We start from the raw sequence: 15343 nt of genomic DNA on the forward strand, positions 1-15343 counted from the left end.
CTCTGCTATGTACTGTATTCTTCTTCCAACATTACTACAGAGCTGACTACACTTGGGTGCCCAAGGTTAAGGGTTGAGCAGGGCATCAACTGAATCAAGTTATAGATGTGGCATATATTGAAACATGTGTTGGATAAATATTAAATCAGGCAGCCAGAAGGATTGTAATTTTGGACATTGGCAGAGTAGCTGATGATAATATTAATAATGCTGTGAACCTTCTTCAACCTCATGTCAACCTACAGCACACCATTCTGTGCCAAAACACAGAATGTAATATGGATTTCCAAACATTAAGAACTCAGTGCTATTTAATTGAGTGGTCCGGGTGGTAAAAAGGAGAAGTGATGACATATAATGAATTTTAGCAAGGCATTTGACAAAATTCCACAAGGCAGATTGATCAAGAAAGTAGAAGACCAGGCAACCTAAGGGAAAGTGGCAAGTTAGTTTAAAAGTTAGCTCAGATAGAGAAAGCAAAGGCTATTGGTTAATGCAAGATTCAGTGTTTGGAGGGTTGCATGCAGTGGCGTGTTGCAGTGTTTATTGCTTGTCCCTTGCTTATAGTTTTATCAATGTGAATCTTTTGGATTTAAATGTAGGGGTGACAATTAAAAAGTTTGACGATGATACCAAAATGGGTAGTTTTGTTGGTTGTGAGCAAAAAATGTTCTGGAATCAAAATATCAATGGACTAGTTACGTGACCATAAAAGTTCCAAATGGAATTCAATTTAAAGAAGTGTGAGGTAAAGCATAAGGGAAGGAAAACAAGGTAAGGGAATGCCTGATAAATGGTAGGATACTAAGAAGTGTAAAGGAATGGAGGAAACCTGGAGTATATGTCCCTGGGTCCCTGAAGATAGCAGAACAGCTAGATAGGGTAATTTTTGAAAAACATACAAGATACCTGACATTTTTGGTCAAAGCATAGATACAAGAGCATGGAATTCATTCTTGAATTAGGTCACAGCCAGAGTTACAGAACATAGAACATAGAACACTACAACACAGTACAGGCCCTTCAGCCCACAATGTTGTGCCGACATTTTATCCTGCTCTAAGATCTATCTAACCGTTCTCTCCCACATAGACCCCATTTCTCTATCATTCATGTGGCTATCTAAGAGCCTCTTAAATGTCCCTAATGTATCTGCCCCCACAACCTCTGCCTGCAGTGTGTTCCATGCACCCACCACTCTCTGTGTGAAAAACCTACCTCTGACATCTCCTTATACCTTCCTCCAATCACCTTAAAATTATGTCCCCTCATGTTAGCCATTTTCACACTGGGAAAAAGTCTCTGACTGTCCACCTGATCTATGCCTCTTATCATCTTGTACACCTCTATCAAGTCACCTCTCAATTCTGTATGTATTTCTGCTCACTTCATAGCACTTGCTAGCACTAGATTATTATAGTTATGACTGCTAGAAATACTGATAAATTTATGCAAGTCAATCAAAGGTCCCCTCAGTTTCCTGTATCTTAAAGAAAATAGAGGCCCAGATAGGGTAAACATACAGGCTCATAGCAGAGAGGCCAAAAGCCTAGGGAGTGGCATAGATGTAAAACAATTGGTAGAAAGATTGGAGTGGATTTGAGAGAGAAAAAAACTACAGTGAGTGGTGGGGAATCTAGAAATCATCCCCTGAAAGGGTGGTGGAGGTAGAAACCTTCCTGTTTGAAGAGCCAAACCTACTAGCCTCATGCTCGGAAGTAGGATTAACAATATCAATTTTTGGCCAGCAATTACACAATGATCAAAGGGGCCTTCTTCTGTCTCATAACTTGGTATGGCCCATCCCCCATGGATCTTCCACCCCAAGGTGGAGCTCTCAGTGCAGTTCCCAGATGGGATTGAAGTCCGCCCTCCCATACACAAACTCCTAATTTCACATACCGGTAGAGATGCCTAGCACCTATGAAACAACCTTGTCCCTCCACCAGCTATGGCCTGTCAGGTCCAAAATCCCACCTGTAACCAAGAGTTTTTTGGTTTTGAGGTTGTAAAGAAGAGTATATGAAATGCTTATAATAGGAAACAGACATGAAACAAAAAAATGCAAAGTTTGCAGAAGCACAGTAAGAAGAATCAGAAACAAAAACAATGTTCAAAAGTTGCAGGGACAGAATGTGTGCGAGAAGCACATGGAAGTGAAAAAAAAAGATAAGAACCAGAAAGCAGACTCAGGAAACCAAGTGGCAGGAAGAAAGTGTATTAGTTGTCTCCTGGAATATTAGAAGAACATTATTTCAATCAATTTAAAATTTCGCAAGGGAGAAAAATGTGAAATCATACTTACAATTATAAATGTCACAAGCATTGATTTTTCTCTCTCTAACCAGGGTTCCTATGGGAACATTCCACCCTGCAGTGCGGCCAACAGCTGTGTGACAGGACTTCTTCCCCTTCAGTTTTCCCCAGGTCAGCTTCGGATCCTTCACAACGGCCACAGCAAAGTAAGAGGCTATGAAAAGAACACAATAATGTTTAATGGTCCCAATGGAAAAAAAACATATTTAAAGTAGAGCAGTGTGTAGTCTTTGTGGGTAAGGCATTGGAATTAGATCTGGATTGTTCTAGCAAAGAGCAGAAAGAGTCTCGATGGGCTGGAAGAATTTTCCTCTGTGCAGTTAATTTCTATGGCGTAGTAAGTTTAGTGCATCTGATTCAATTGTGGGTCTGATGTTGCAAGTTTCATTTGCACATTTTTGAGAATCGCAGTGTGCTGTTTTGGACCAAGAACATGTTTGATAGGGTCTAGCCAAGTGGCAGCTGGCAGTCCAAATTGGTGCCTGTATTGAGGTCAGCAGGGAGAGGGTTGGGGAAGGAATGATCTGTGTCTGTGCTGAGGTTTGGGGGAGGAAGGCGGTGGGGTTGGAGAAATGATCAATGTGTATGCCAAGTCAAAAGGGTGGAGTTGGGGGGTGGGGTAAAGGAATGATCAGTGCCTGTACTGAGTTTAGAAAGATAGAATAACTGAAGAAGGCCAAAGATGGCAGTTGGCACTCAGGTTTGTGTTGGGGGAACTTGGAATCCACCATGGGTTCTGGAGGTTTGTTGGCTGACAGGATGGAAGGAGGCTCAAGATGGATGAGATCTAGCATATTGGAAAGTCAGGCGGTTGGATCTTGGTCTTCAGAGGAGTGTGAGTAACACCAGGGGTTTTGTACAGAGGATGTTGGTGTGGGATGTAAGGCAGGACTGATTGACCCAAAGGATTAAAAGTAAATATGAGACTTAAAGGTAATAGCCAGACTAGGTCAGAAGGTATTTTGCACAAGAAATGACATAATTCCATGGACTCCAGTGCAGAACTCCTATCAGTACAGGATTGACTTCTGCCAGAAGAAAAACTTGGTTGCATTTCCTGAGCAATTCAAAACAAGCCAAAAAATTGTCTTTCACTCCAGAAACACATCAGTTTTCAGGTTTGATGTTGATCTTACAATCTAGTCTGATCCTCTGATGCAATATTCGGAGGCTGCACTTACTGCAGCTGTGGAATTGGAGTGCATAAATTTCTGTGATTGGCACTTCTGACCACTATAAAGGTGCAGTTGGTCTTGGGTTAGTTTAGATTGTGTCCTCTGATGTGGTCAGTCTCAGCTTGATAAGCATATTAGAACAGGCTTGCAGGGACTGGGATGAAGACAAAAATCTGGGAGGGATGAACAGAGAGATATGGATTGCACAAAATGACCAGCGGTTTCCGTTCTTACAAAACTGCTAATTGTTCACCAATTAGTGCAACTCACTGAGTTCTGTATTTTCTTCGTCCACTCGGTTTTGCACTAACTCCGCACATAAATTTGTATTTTGTAGAGACCATTTTTTTGCACTATTTGTACTTGCACAATTTTTTTTCTGTGTTTATTGTATGTCTTCTGTTTTATGTATGTCCTCTGTTCTGTGAGTCTGGGGGAAATTACATTTCGTTCCTCCATGTGTTTTTATAGCATAAGGGTGAATGACAATAAAGTAAGTAACTTGAACAATGTATAAAGTTCCCAGAATCAGTTCTTATTTTACACCACTGATCACAGATATCCAACCTTTGCCTCCTTTTGCCAAACCAATTTTGGATCCAATTTGTCTCACAGAGCAACCTGGGATATAATTCATCAGGCTGGGGATTTATTTGAGACATCCAGTACCTCCTTTTTAATGGTAACTTGATCTCGAATTTTACTGTCCTCTCCCTGGATTCTCCTCCGATCACAATACCCTTCTCTATAGTGATCACAGATGAGAAGTATTCATTCAGGCCTCAATTATGTCCTTCACACACACTTTGCCAATTTAGGCCCTAATGGGTCTTACTCTTTCCCTGGTTACCGTCTTGCCTTAAGTACACTGGGGTTCCCTGGGTTACTTGATTTACCTGACTTGATTTATGAAAATCCAACTTCATGCAAATTCTCCCGTACATTTCTCAAGCTATTATTAATAACAATAAAATGTTTCATGGCATTCATTAATGACTGGATATAGTATATATTACTTTAGCTTAATTATGGGTAGTGCTAGGGTGATTATTCAATGAAATGAAAGAATTATATCAAGTGTACGTAGGGAGATACAATACAGGTTACTGTAGAAAACGGACTTACAGAGAAATCGGCCAGGGACAGTTCTCAGGAATGAAACTCTTACATAACCCAGGGACTGCTTGTAGTTATAAAATGCTTTGGAATTTTCCTTAATCTTTTATGACTCTTCTCTCCTGAGTTCCCACTATAATTTCTATACTCCGTTGGCCCTCCCCTGTTTACAGATCCCTATACATATGCTTCTCTTTTTTTTATCTAACCTTCAATAAATCAGGGTTCCTTGTACTTGCTGTCCTTAGCCTTCGCTCTTGTGCGAACATATTGGCCCTAAGCTTTCACTATTTCTCTGTTGAATGGCTCCCAGATGTAATCCTACCTGCATGTTGCTGCTCCCAGTCTACTTTTGACAGGGCTGGTCTTATGATATTGAGATAGGCCATCCCCTAACTCAGGGCCTTAATTTCTGGGCCAACTGTATTATTTTCCATGGTCACTATCTTCACAATACTCTCCTACTGACAACTTCAACTTTTTGCTCTGCTTCATTCCCTAAGAATAGGTCCAATATTTCCCCTTCTCTAGTCGGCCCATCTACGTACTGGTTCAAAAAGCTCTTCTGGATGCACTTTAAAAATTCCACCCTTTAAGCCTTACAAACTGAAGTGATCCCAGTTAATATTGGGGAACTTGAAATACCATCCCTCTAAAACGCTGTCATTCTTGCACCTCTCTGTGATTTGCCTACACATTTGCTCTGCTGAATAAAAGTGGGATAAGATCATTTGGCCCCCACACCTGCTCTGCCATTCAATAAGATCATAACAGATCATTTACCTCAGTAACACTGTCCTGCCCTAACCCCAAAGACCTTGATTAACAGGTGGCAGAGTGACATTGTTTTAATGCTGATCACTCCCAGTGTCTACACAAATTCAGTGAGATGTGTCAGGGAAGTAAATGTTTAATACTTACGCGGACTTCCTGCACTTGCTACATTTTTGCATGGGGCATGATTTTCTGTTAGAAGAAAGGAAGAAGTATAATTTTAAATGATTGGCAGATAATAGCTTGCAATATATATAAGTTCTCACACACACATTTGCCAGTTATGTTGAAGAGTCTCAGATTCAAATGTTAACTATTTTTCTCTGTACATAGGCTGTAGGAGAATTCTGTAACAAAACTTTGCACCAAATCTATGAAGAATGAATATTCAAAATTTACAGCACCCAATCAACAACACAGTGAGGGAAGGAAATTGTTCAGCAGGTGGAAACCCCTATAGATGGATTAGAGGAATATGCCCAGGTTTACAATAAAATGATTAATGAAAACCCTTTTGCAAGGCACATCCTCCCCAAACCAGTAATCATCCTTGGATCAAGCTTCTCCTTCTTAAAACTAGGTTTTCAAAAGGAATGAACTTGGATTGTGTAAGCTGAGGAATAGAGGTCCTCCACACAAGGAGTATTCATGCTACGTTATTTAAGCCCAAGCAAAGATAATGATTTAAAACTTTATGCAGAAAACTTACTTTTGTTGTAATACTCTGACATAACTGCAACAAGACCACACTTTTCTGCAAGGTAAATTTGGCCACCATCAAGAGTCACTGCATCAGCATCGCCAAACTGCAACCAAAGGAATATTTAGTTTGTCTGCAGGTCTTTCTCCCTCCTATCTCTCCTTCACTCACTCTCTCTATCTCTTCCTCTCTCTAAACACTGCTCCCCACCCCCCCCCCCACCCCAACACACACACCACCCTCCTCCCCTTCCCTCCCAGACCATAGACTCTTAGGAATCCCTCCACATTTGTACTTGGTACATAAAGCCAGTCATTCATTATGGGCAGTCAAAAGAAACTCCAGCCATCTCACTCATGCATTAATGTTCTGTCATTGACTGAGAATTATGACTTTTCTGGATTTGCCAAGTGGCCAGCTGGTTTTAGTTATCAGTTTTTGAAGTTTCTCTTAGCCATCCACAAAAGGGATTTTTCAGGGACACATAACTTTTATAAACAGACAAGAAATGATTGAACAAGTTAAGGTTAGATATCGTCTTGGAAATCTAATCTTGGTCTTGGACATCAGATTGGAAGGAGTATTGTAGTTTGTTAAATTTTAGAGAGAGAATACAGTAAATGGGGCTGGAATGGTAAGGTTCTTAAAAGACCAACACTTGCTGATCAAAAAAAAATACATTGTAAGAATTGAAGAATAATTTTAAAATTATATCACTGAATAGAACACTAACTTGGATAAATGGAAGCTATGTAAACAATGTGGAAAGTAAACAAGAAATAAAAATGGATAAGTAAAAAAATGGCAGATACTGGAAATCAGAAATAAAAGCAGAAAATATTGGAGATAGTGAATTTGGCTGTGTCTGTGGAGAGAGAACCTCAGAAGATAGTGTTAGAAATGCAATAACTACATTTAAAATAAAGGGCAGTTAGATAAGTGCATCCGTACATTTTATAAGAATCTAGGAAAGAGATGGCAGAGGCAATATTACACAAATTTACAATCTTGTTAGTGTAGTACCAGAGGATTAGTTAATAACTAATGTACACATCTATTTAAGAAGGAAACCAGAACATGGTCAAATAAGTATTAACTCATCAGTTAGTGATTGGAAAGATAATCTAAATCTGACTGGAAGGGAAAATAAAAACAAACATAAAGATACTAAAATATAAAAAGAATAGTCAATGTGGATTTCAAAAGAAAAAAAAAAACACTGCTTGACCAACATTACTGATTTATTTGTAGAGGTAGAAAGAGTTGGCAAGAGTTATGTAGTAAATGTAACAAATTTACATTTCCAAAACACCTTTGCAAGGTGCCCATTGACCCATGAATAAGGTCAGAGCATCTAGAACATAGCAGAATGGCTGGCCAGTTGACTGAAAGAAGAGAGTAGCAGTAAAGGAAATCTATTCAGAAAGACAGATGGAGAATTGAATGATACTGGGAGCTATACTGAGAAAATAAAAAAAAACTGCAGATGCCAGAAATCTAAAATAAATCTAAAATAAAAAATAGAAAGTACTGGAAATACTCAGCAGGTCAGGCCATTTCTCATCCCATTTCCAGTGTTTTCTGCTTTTTTAAGATCTATACTAGAACCAGTGTTGTGCACAACTTATATTCATGATTTAGATGTTGGGGAGGGTGGGGAAGAGATGTGGATTGAGTGGAATAGTCAGTATTGAGAGTACCCCAACAAATCACAAGAGATAAGATACAGAATGAGAAAATAATTGGCAAATGAATTTCAAGTATGAAGTATTACATTTGGTACTTAAAATAAGCAGGTTACTTGATGTTACTTTGAAATCAGAGTTCATGCCCCACAGTTCCTGATATCTGGTACTGTCTGTCGAGTTTGAATGCTCTCACTGTGACCACGTGGGTTTCTCAGGTGCTCCAGTTTCCACCCACATCCCAAAGATGTACCAGTTGGTGGATTAATTGACTACTATAAGTTCCTTCCAATATGCAGGTGAGTGTGTAATCTGGAGGTCAGTTCATAGTAATGTGGGGAGAATAAATAATAGGGAAAATTAATTAGGGGAAGGGAGTGTTCTGTGAGCCAACATGGACTCGATGTGCAGAAATGGTCTCCTTCAATATCATAAGGAAATGGGAAACTTTACTTCCAATGCATGTGGGATACCAAGTAGATACAGTTCTGGTTGAAATATCACAAAAATAACGTAGAGATTGGAGATGGTGTAAAGATACAAGGATGATAACAAAACTTTGAAATTATACCTATCAGGAATAGATAAACTGGATTTCTTGAAAAGAGATGACTGCCTCTTCATCTTTGCAGGGGCTTGTAACTTAAGTTTAATGATAAAATAGGCACAGAGAGAATGTATCCATTTGTCAGAAAAACAGAAGGCTATTAATAAAAAAAATAGTCACCAAGATATCAAAGGGGAATCCAGAGGAAACTCTTTTACCCATATGATAGTGAGAACATGAAGCATGCTTCCAGAGGAAACAGCCAAGGTGTCTAGTGGAGATGCATTTAAGTAGAAGTCAGATAAACACAAGGAAAAAGGAAGTAAAGTGATTGATGGGAGGGCAGTCAAGTGGAGTATAAATACCAATCAGCTGACCTGTTTTGGTGCTATATATTTGATGTAATATAAATAACATTTAATAATCATGAGTAATTGATGATAGCTGAAGCAACAGAAATATTTAAGTATCTACAAAGTCTGGGACCAAGGAATGTAAGAGCATTCAAGGAAATAGCTGAGGAAATCGGTACAGTTCTGCTGGGATGTTCAGAAAATACTTAAGAATTTAAAGTTGTATCAGGACAATAGACTGCAAGAATACATGTATTTTCAGAAAGGGCTAAAGAATTGTCTTGGAAACTGCCAGTGGGGTAACAAATTTGATGCATAAAACTTTAAAAACTCTGCTAAAGGAGCAAATCAAGAAACCCCAAAAGTGAGAAGCAATTTGGAAAGATTAAGGTGTCTAAACCAATGGAAATCATGCAAGATAATTTTGAAGGGATCTCAAATCTTGTGAATAAAGGAAACCCTGTGGACGTTGTTTATGTAGGCTACATGAAAACTTAAGAAATGCATTTAGCTATGACAAGAAAAATGAAAAAGACAAGACAGGAACATCACAAAGGGCAACACTACTAATCCAGCACTTTTATTGTAGGGAGAAGTGTCATCTTCAAGGTAGAGTAAAGAAAGATGCCATTCTGGAGATAGTGTAGTCTCAGCTCAGTTAACAGACAGAATTTTTAAGCCTTTCCCAAGCTCTCCTCCCACCCAATGGAGTAACTAAAATCTAAACCTCTGTCTCTACCATTTGGAACACCTGTATTCCACCTGCATCTACACTGAGATGACATAGAGAAGCAGTGTGGTTCTGCATTTAATTAGCCCCTTGCCTACTCTTTTCATACAGTTGGAACAGCACACCATGCTGGATTCTTTCTGTCTTTGTAAGACTGTAACTTTTAAGATGCATGGACTGTTAGCTGTATGTTTTATCAATTATGGATCTGAAATATTAATTCTATGTTTCTCACCATAATTGCTACCTGACTTGTGGCTAATTTGCATAATTTTACTTCGGATTTCCACAGCATTTTTCTTTTCTATTGTTAGGTTAATTAATGCATTCTTGTGAGATATGCACTGCTTCTTTAGGTAGACTATGCTGTGTTTTGATACAATAATTCCATTGGTAGGTACATAAAATGAGCAAGAGAGTTCTTCTGAGTCTTGAAAGGGGGAAACTGAGTGGTTATGAACTGCAAACTTTACTACATCACCTGATGGGAGAGTGTGCACTCTTTGGTAAAGATCTAGCAATTCCACATACCTCAGAGAAGCATTATTTGATCGACGTTAGTATTGGAGATTAGTCTACCATACTGTGACCTACTGGAAGTTCTTTTGAGAAGCCAACAAAAGTCTGACTGAAGCTCTGCCCATTTGCTACAAATATTTGGAATTGAAGATTTGACTTTTCATTTGTTTTTTTCCCCTTTTTATATTCCTCAATTGAAATGTGAACTTTAATAGTTCAAACATTAAGCATTGATAGTGGAAATTAGGCAAATAAATAAGGGGGAAAGAAATGGGAAGTTGTATTAAACATTAAGTGCTGGAATGTTTAGATATTACTGTTCAATAGAATCTGCTTGTGAGGATTTAATTGATCATGTCGAGGGGTTGGTGCAGGCGAGGGAATGTTGAGGGGAGAAATGGAAAAAAAAGAATAGGGTCCCTCAAAGACCAAAGGGGACATCTTTGTGTGGAGCTGCAGGAGATGGGCAAGGTCCTTAATGAAAATTTCTCCTCTGGCTTTACCATGGGGAAAGACATGAAGACTTTGTAACTAGGAAAAGCAAATGGGGAGGTCATGGAGATTTTCTGCATTACAATAGAAGAGGTGCTGGATGTTTTCAAAGGTACGAAGGTAGACAAATCTCCAGGACCTCACTAGGTTTATCCAAGAACACTGTGGGAGGCTAGAGAAGAAATTGTAGGAGCCCTAGTTGAGATATTTGCATCATTGTTAGCCACAAGTGAGGTGCCAGTAGACTGGAGGGAAGCGAATGCTATGCTTTTATTTAAGAAGTGTGGCAAAGAAAAACCTGGGAAATAAAGGCCAGTAAGTCTAACGTCTGTGGTAGGTAAGTTACTGGAGGGGATTCTGAGGGATAAGATAAATGTGCATCAAGAAAGACAGGGGTTGATTAGGGGTAGCCAGCATGGCTTTGTTCATGGGAGATCATATCTTACAAACTTGATTGAGTTTTTTGATGATGTGACCAAGAAAGTTGATGAGGGCAGGGTGGTAGATGTGGTTTATATGACTTCAGTAAGGCTTTTGATGAGGTTGCACATGGTAGACTGCTCTGGAAGTTCAGATCACATGGAATCCAGGGAGAGCTGGCTAACTGGATACACAATTGGCTTGATGTAGAAAGCAGAGGGTGATGGTGGAAGGTTGTTTCTCGGACTGGAGGCCTGTGACTAGTGGTGTGCCTTAGGGGTTGGTGCTGGGCCCATTGTTGTTTGTCATCTATATCAACGACTTGGATAGGAATGTACAAGTCATGGTTATTAAGTTTGCAGATGACACTAAAATAGGTGGTATAGTGGGCAATGAAGAAGGTTATCAAAAATTACAGGAGGATCTTGATCAACTGAGTAAGTGGTCCGAGGAATACCAAATGGAGTTTAATTTGGATAAGTGTGAGGTGTTGCATTTTGGAAAGTCAAATCCAGGTAGGACTTTCACAGTGAATGGCAGGGCCTTGGGGAGTGTTGTAGAACAGAGGGACCTTGGAGTACAAGTATATGGATCACTGAAAGTGGAATCACAGGTAGACAGGGTGGTGAAGAAGGCTGTTGGCATGCTAGTCTTCATAAGTCAGAGCATTGAGTATAAAAGTTGGGAAGTCATGGTGCAGTTGTACAGGACACTGGTGAGGTTGCACTAGGAGTATTGTGTTCAGTTTTGGTCATCCTGTATAGGAAAGATGTTATTAAACTGGAAAGGGTGCAGAAAAGATATACAAGGACGCTGCCAGGACTCAAGGGACTGAATTACAGGGAGAGGTTGGACAGGCTAGGACTTTATTCCTTAGAACATAGGAGACAGAGAGGTGATCTTATTGATGTGTATAAAATCATGAGGGGCATAGATAGGGTGAATGCACTCAGTCTTTTACCCAGAGTTGGGGTATCAAGAACTAGAGGGCATAGGTTTAAGGTGAGAGGGGAAAGATTTAATAGGAACTTGAGGACAACTTCTTTTTATATAAAGGGTAGTATCTACATAAATCAGCTGCCAGAAGAAGTGGTTGAGGCAGGTACAATAACAACTTTTAAGATGCAGTTGGACGGGTATATGGATAGGAAAGGTTTGGAAGGATATAGGTCAAATGCGGGCAAGTGGGACTAGCTTGAATGGGCATCCTTGTCAGCATAGACCAGTTGGGCCAAAGGGGTGTGTTTCCATGCTGTATGACTCTATGATTCTAATTGGCCATTTAAATAAACATTGAAAATGCTTTGTACAACTTTGCTGACATTACCATGATCTGTTTGATGCAATCTTCAGCATTGTCACCTGACACACAGTCAACTGCTGAGGCCCAATTATCACATTTGGCTTTTTCCGCATCGCCAATGGTACACCAGCGTATTTTGGCACCATCCGTAATACTGCTCTCTATAACACAATCATTTTGAAAAGGCTGTTAATCTTTTCAAATAAACCATAATTTACAGACTGCAGCTACATTTCAATCAGTGTATCCCTATATAAACAGCCAGGTATCAGTGCTGGGACCTCTGTTGTTTGTGAAATATAGAAATGACTTTGATGAAAATGTAGATAGGCAGGTTAGTAACTTTGCAGATGACACAAAGATTGGTGGAGTTGTGGACAGTGAAGAAGGTTGTCAAAGAATACAGCAGAATATAGATAAATTACAGATATGAGCGGAGAAATGGAATTTAATCTGGGGAAGTGTGAGGTGTTGCACTTTGGGAGGTCAAATGTAAAGGGAAAGTAAACAGTTAAAGGCAGGACCTTTAACAATATTGATGTACACAGGGATCTTGGGTCCAAGTCCATAGCTCCCTGAAAGTGGCCATGCAAGTAGATAGGCTGGTAAAGAAGGCATATGGCATGCTTGCCTTCACTGTGGGGCATAGAGAATAATAGTCAGGAAGTCATATTGCAGCTATATAAAACTTTGGTTTGGCTGCATTTAGAGTTGTGTGCAGTTCTGGTCGCCCCATTACAGAAAGGATGCTGAGGCTTTGGAAAAGGTACAGAAGAGGTTTACCAGGATACTCCCTGGATTAGAGGGTATGAGCTATAAGAAGAGGTTGGACAAACTTGGGTTGTTTTCTCTGGAGCAACAGAGGCTGAGGGGAGATCTGATAGAAATTTATAAAATAGATAAGGTAGACAGTCAGAATCTTTTCCCCAGCGTAGAAATGTCAAATACCAGAGGACATTTATTTAAGGTGAGATGAGGAAAGTATAAAGGAGATGTGTAGGGCAATTTTTTTTATATAGAGAAAGTGGCAGGTGTTTGGAACAGGCTGCCATGGGTAGTGGTGGAAGCAGATATGATAGAGGCATTTAAGAAGCTTTTAGATAGATACTTGAATATACAGGGAATGGAGGGTTATGAATCATGTGCAGGCAGAAGAGATTCAGTTTAATTTGGCATTGCGTTTGGCACAGACATCATGGGCCAAAGGGCCAATTCCTGTGCTGTACTATTCTATGTTCTAGGTACAGAAGTTAACAAACTCGGGAGTTCAAGCTTCTAAAGGCATAATAAAGCAACAAGAAGCTACAGTTGCTCCCAAAGACCCCAGTGGTAAAGGCCATTGTAAAAGGTCCCATGTAGAAGATGTAGAAGGTCCCATGGTTTATTGCAGAAAGTTAACAGATGAAAATGCAGACTATAACGTGACCATAGCACATTGGACTGGGCATGTGGAAAATCAGAGTCCCCGCCAGGTCCTTTGCCTCATCTTTAACCCCTGGAATGACTATCATATCTTGGCCACTAAGGACATAACAGTTGAACACCCTGAAATCACCTTGGGGATAAACTTCTTCAAGGGTTATCCTAAGAAGATAAATTATGAGGCTGTTGGATAACTTTCTTCCAGTGTGATTATATAATCTTTCAGGGAGATACTGTATATAATCACACTGAGAAGGGAAGATGGATGAAAGCACACACTGTACTAATTAGGCATAGGTGCTTAATAGATACCCAGGAGTGATCCCAGATGGCACCATAATCTACTGGATTCAGCTGTGAGTAATTTCTAACCATTACTTGCATTACAGAATAAGATTATAAATGGCATTGCTTTCAACCATATAGGAAGCCTTTGTCCAATAAATATATGCATTATATTTTATTTATTGCAACACACAAAGTTGTTGGAGGAACCCAGTGGGTCAGGCAGCATCTATGGAGGGAAATGGACAGTTGATGTTTCCGGTTGAGACCCTTCATCAGGACTGGAAAGAAAGAGGGGAGATAGCCAGTATATAAAGTTATAAGTTATAAGGTGGAGGAAAGGGGTGGAGCAAGAGCTGGCAGGCAATAGGTGGATCCATGTGAGGGGGTTGATAGGCAGATGAGGAGGGGTGGAGAGTGGGAATGATGTCAGAAGTTGGGAGATGATAGGTGGAAGTGACAAAGGGCTGAAGGTGATGGAATCTGATAGGAAAGGATGGTGGTGAATGGAATAAAGGGAGAGAGGTGGGGAGGGGAACTGGTGGGAGGAGTGTGTGGGGAAAAATGGGGCAAAGCAGTCAGAGGGGGAGCAGTTACTTTTTTCTCGCTCCTGCTAGTTCCAACTGGCCCCCATCACCCTATTTTCTCCCCCTCCCTCTCCATCTGCCTTCCACCCACACACATTCCTCCCATTGGTTCCCCTGACCTGCTGAGTTCCTCCAGTGCCTTTGTGTGTCGGTTCAGACTTCCAGCATCTGCAGTCCTGTGTGTAACCAATATCCACTACACACATAGCTATCTTACCTATACTTACACCCACCCAATCCCTGCAAGCACTTTAGATTTGATTCCTTGCTGCCAAGTGGCACTGTCAGAATCTATGTCCACTAAAGTGACAGAGCTTGGATAAATGAATTTATGTTAAAGCTAGGGATTGTGCCCTCAGGTTTTGCCGAGATCAGAGGTCACATGAAGCTGGGTTTTCATAGAAACACAGAAAAGAGAAAAGCAGGAGCCATAAACCATCCTTCAAACCTACTCTACTATTCAATTGATCACAGTTGATCCTCCTTCTCAATACCATATTCCGTCTCTCTGTGCCCACTGGTTCTAGAGAAAACTTCCTTCTTGTATATAGTCTATTGAGGTTTGCAAAGATCAAACAAGTTTTAATCCAGTGTGGAACCAAAATGAAAAAGGATAAGTCTGTGGTTAAAAAATAACAAATACTTTAAATTCTCATCAAATCATGTCCTACCTTTCCTGATAGCCTTTAGAGCAGTCACATAACTTGGGCCAAGATAATGCAAGTAGTCCATTCCATCAGGGAGGTGAACCAGTCTTTGTGTTGAATCTTTAAACATCAAATTCTTGTGTCCATATTTTGTTGACTGGAAGAGCTTAAAACTATGAGTACTATTTTGTCCAAATCTTTCCTATAAAACAAAATATTTGGAAACCCAGTGCTGTTTATATAACTTTTCAGCTGTTACATTTTACACTAAA

At 40.0% G+C, this 15343-nt stretch overlaps 1 protein-coding gene across 1 annotated transcript in view; it reads right to left on the reverse strand.

Annotated features, from left to right (window-relative positions):
* LOC127571502 (serotransferrin-A-like) overlaps positions 1 to 15343 on the reverse strand; it is a 46172-nt gene that overhangs the window by 12081 nt on the left and 18748 nt on the right. The window contains exons 8-12 of the mRNA XM_052017921.1: positions 15096 to 15273; positions 12155 to 12291; positions 6091 to 6187; positions 5529 to 5573; positions 2306 to 2470 (exon numbers count right to left, since the gene is read on the reverse strand). Of these exons, the coding sequence (XP_051873881.1) occupies positions 2306 to 2470; positions 5529 to 5573; positions 6091 to 6187; positions 12155 to 12291; positions 15096 to 15273 (622 nt within the window). The remainder of the gene's footprint in view (positions 1 to 2305; positions 2471 to 5528; positions 5574 to 6090; positions 6188 to 12154; positions 12292 to 15095; positions 15274 to 15343) is intronic.

Source organism: Pristis pectinata, chromosome 6, assembly GCF_009764475.1.
Source record: "Pristis pectinata isolate sPriPec2 chromosome 6, sPriPec2.1.pri, whole genome shotgun sequence".
Lineage (NCBI taxonomy): Eukaryota > Metazoa > Chordata > Chondrichthyes > Rhinopristiformes > Pristidae > Pristis > Pristis pectinata.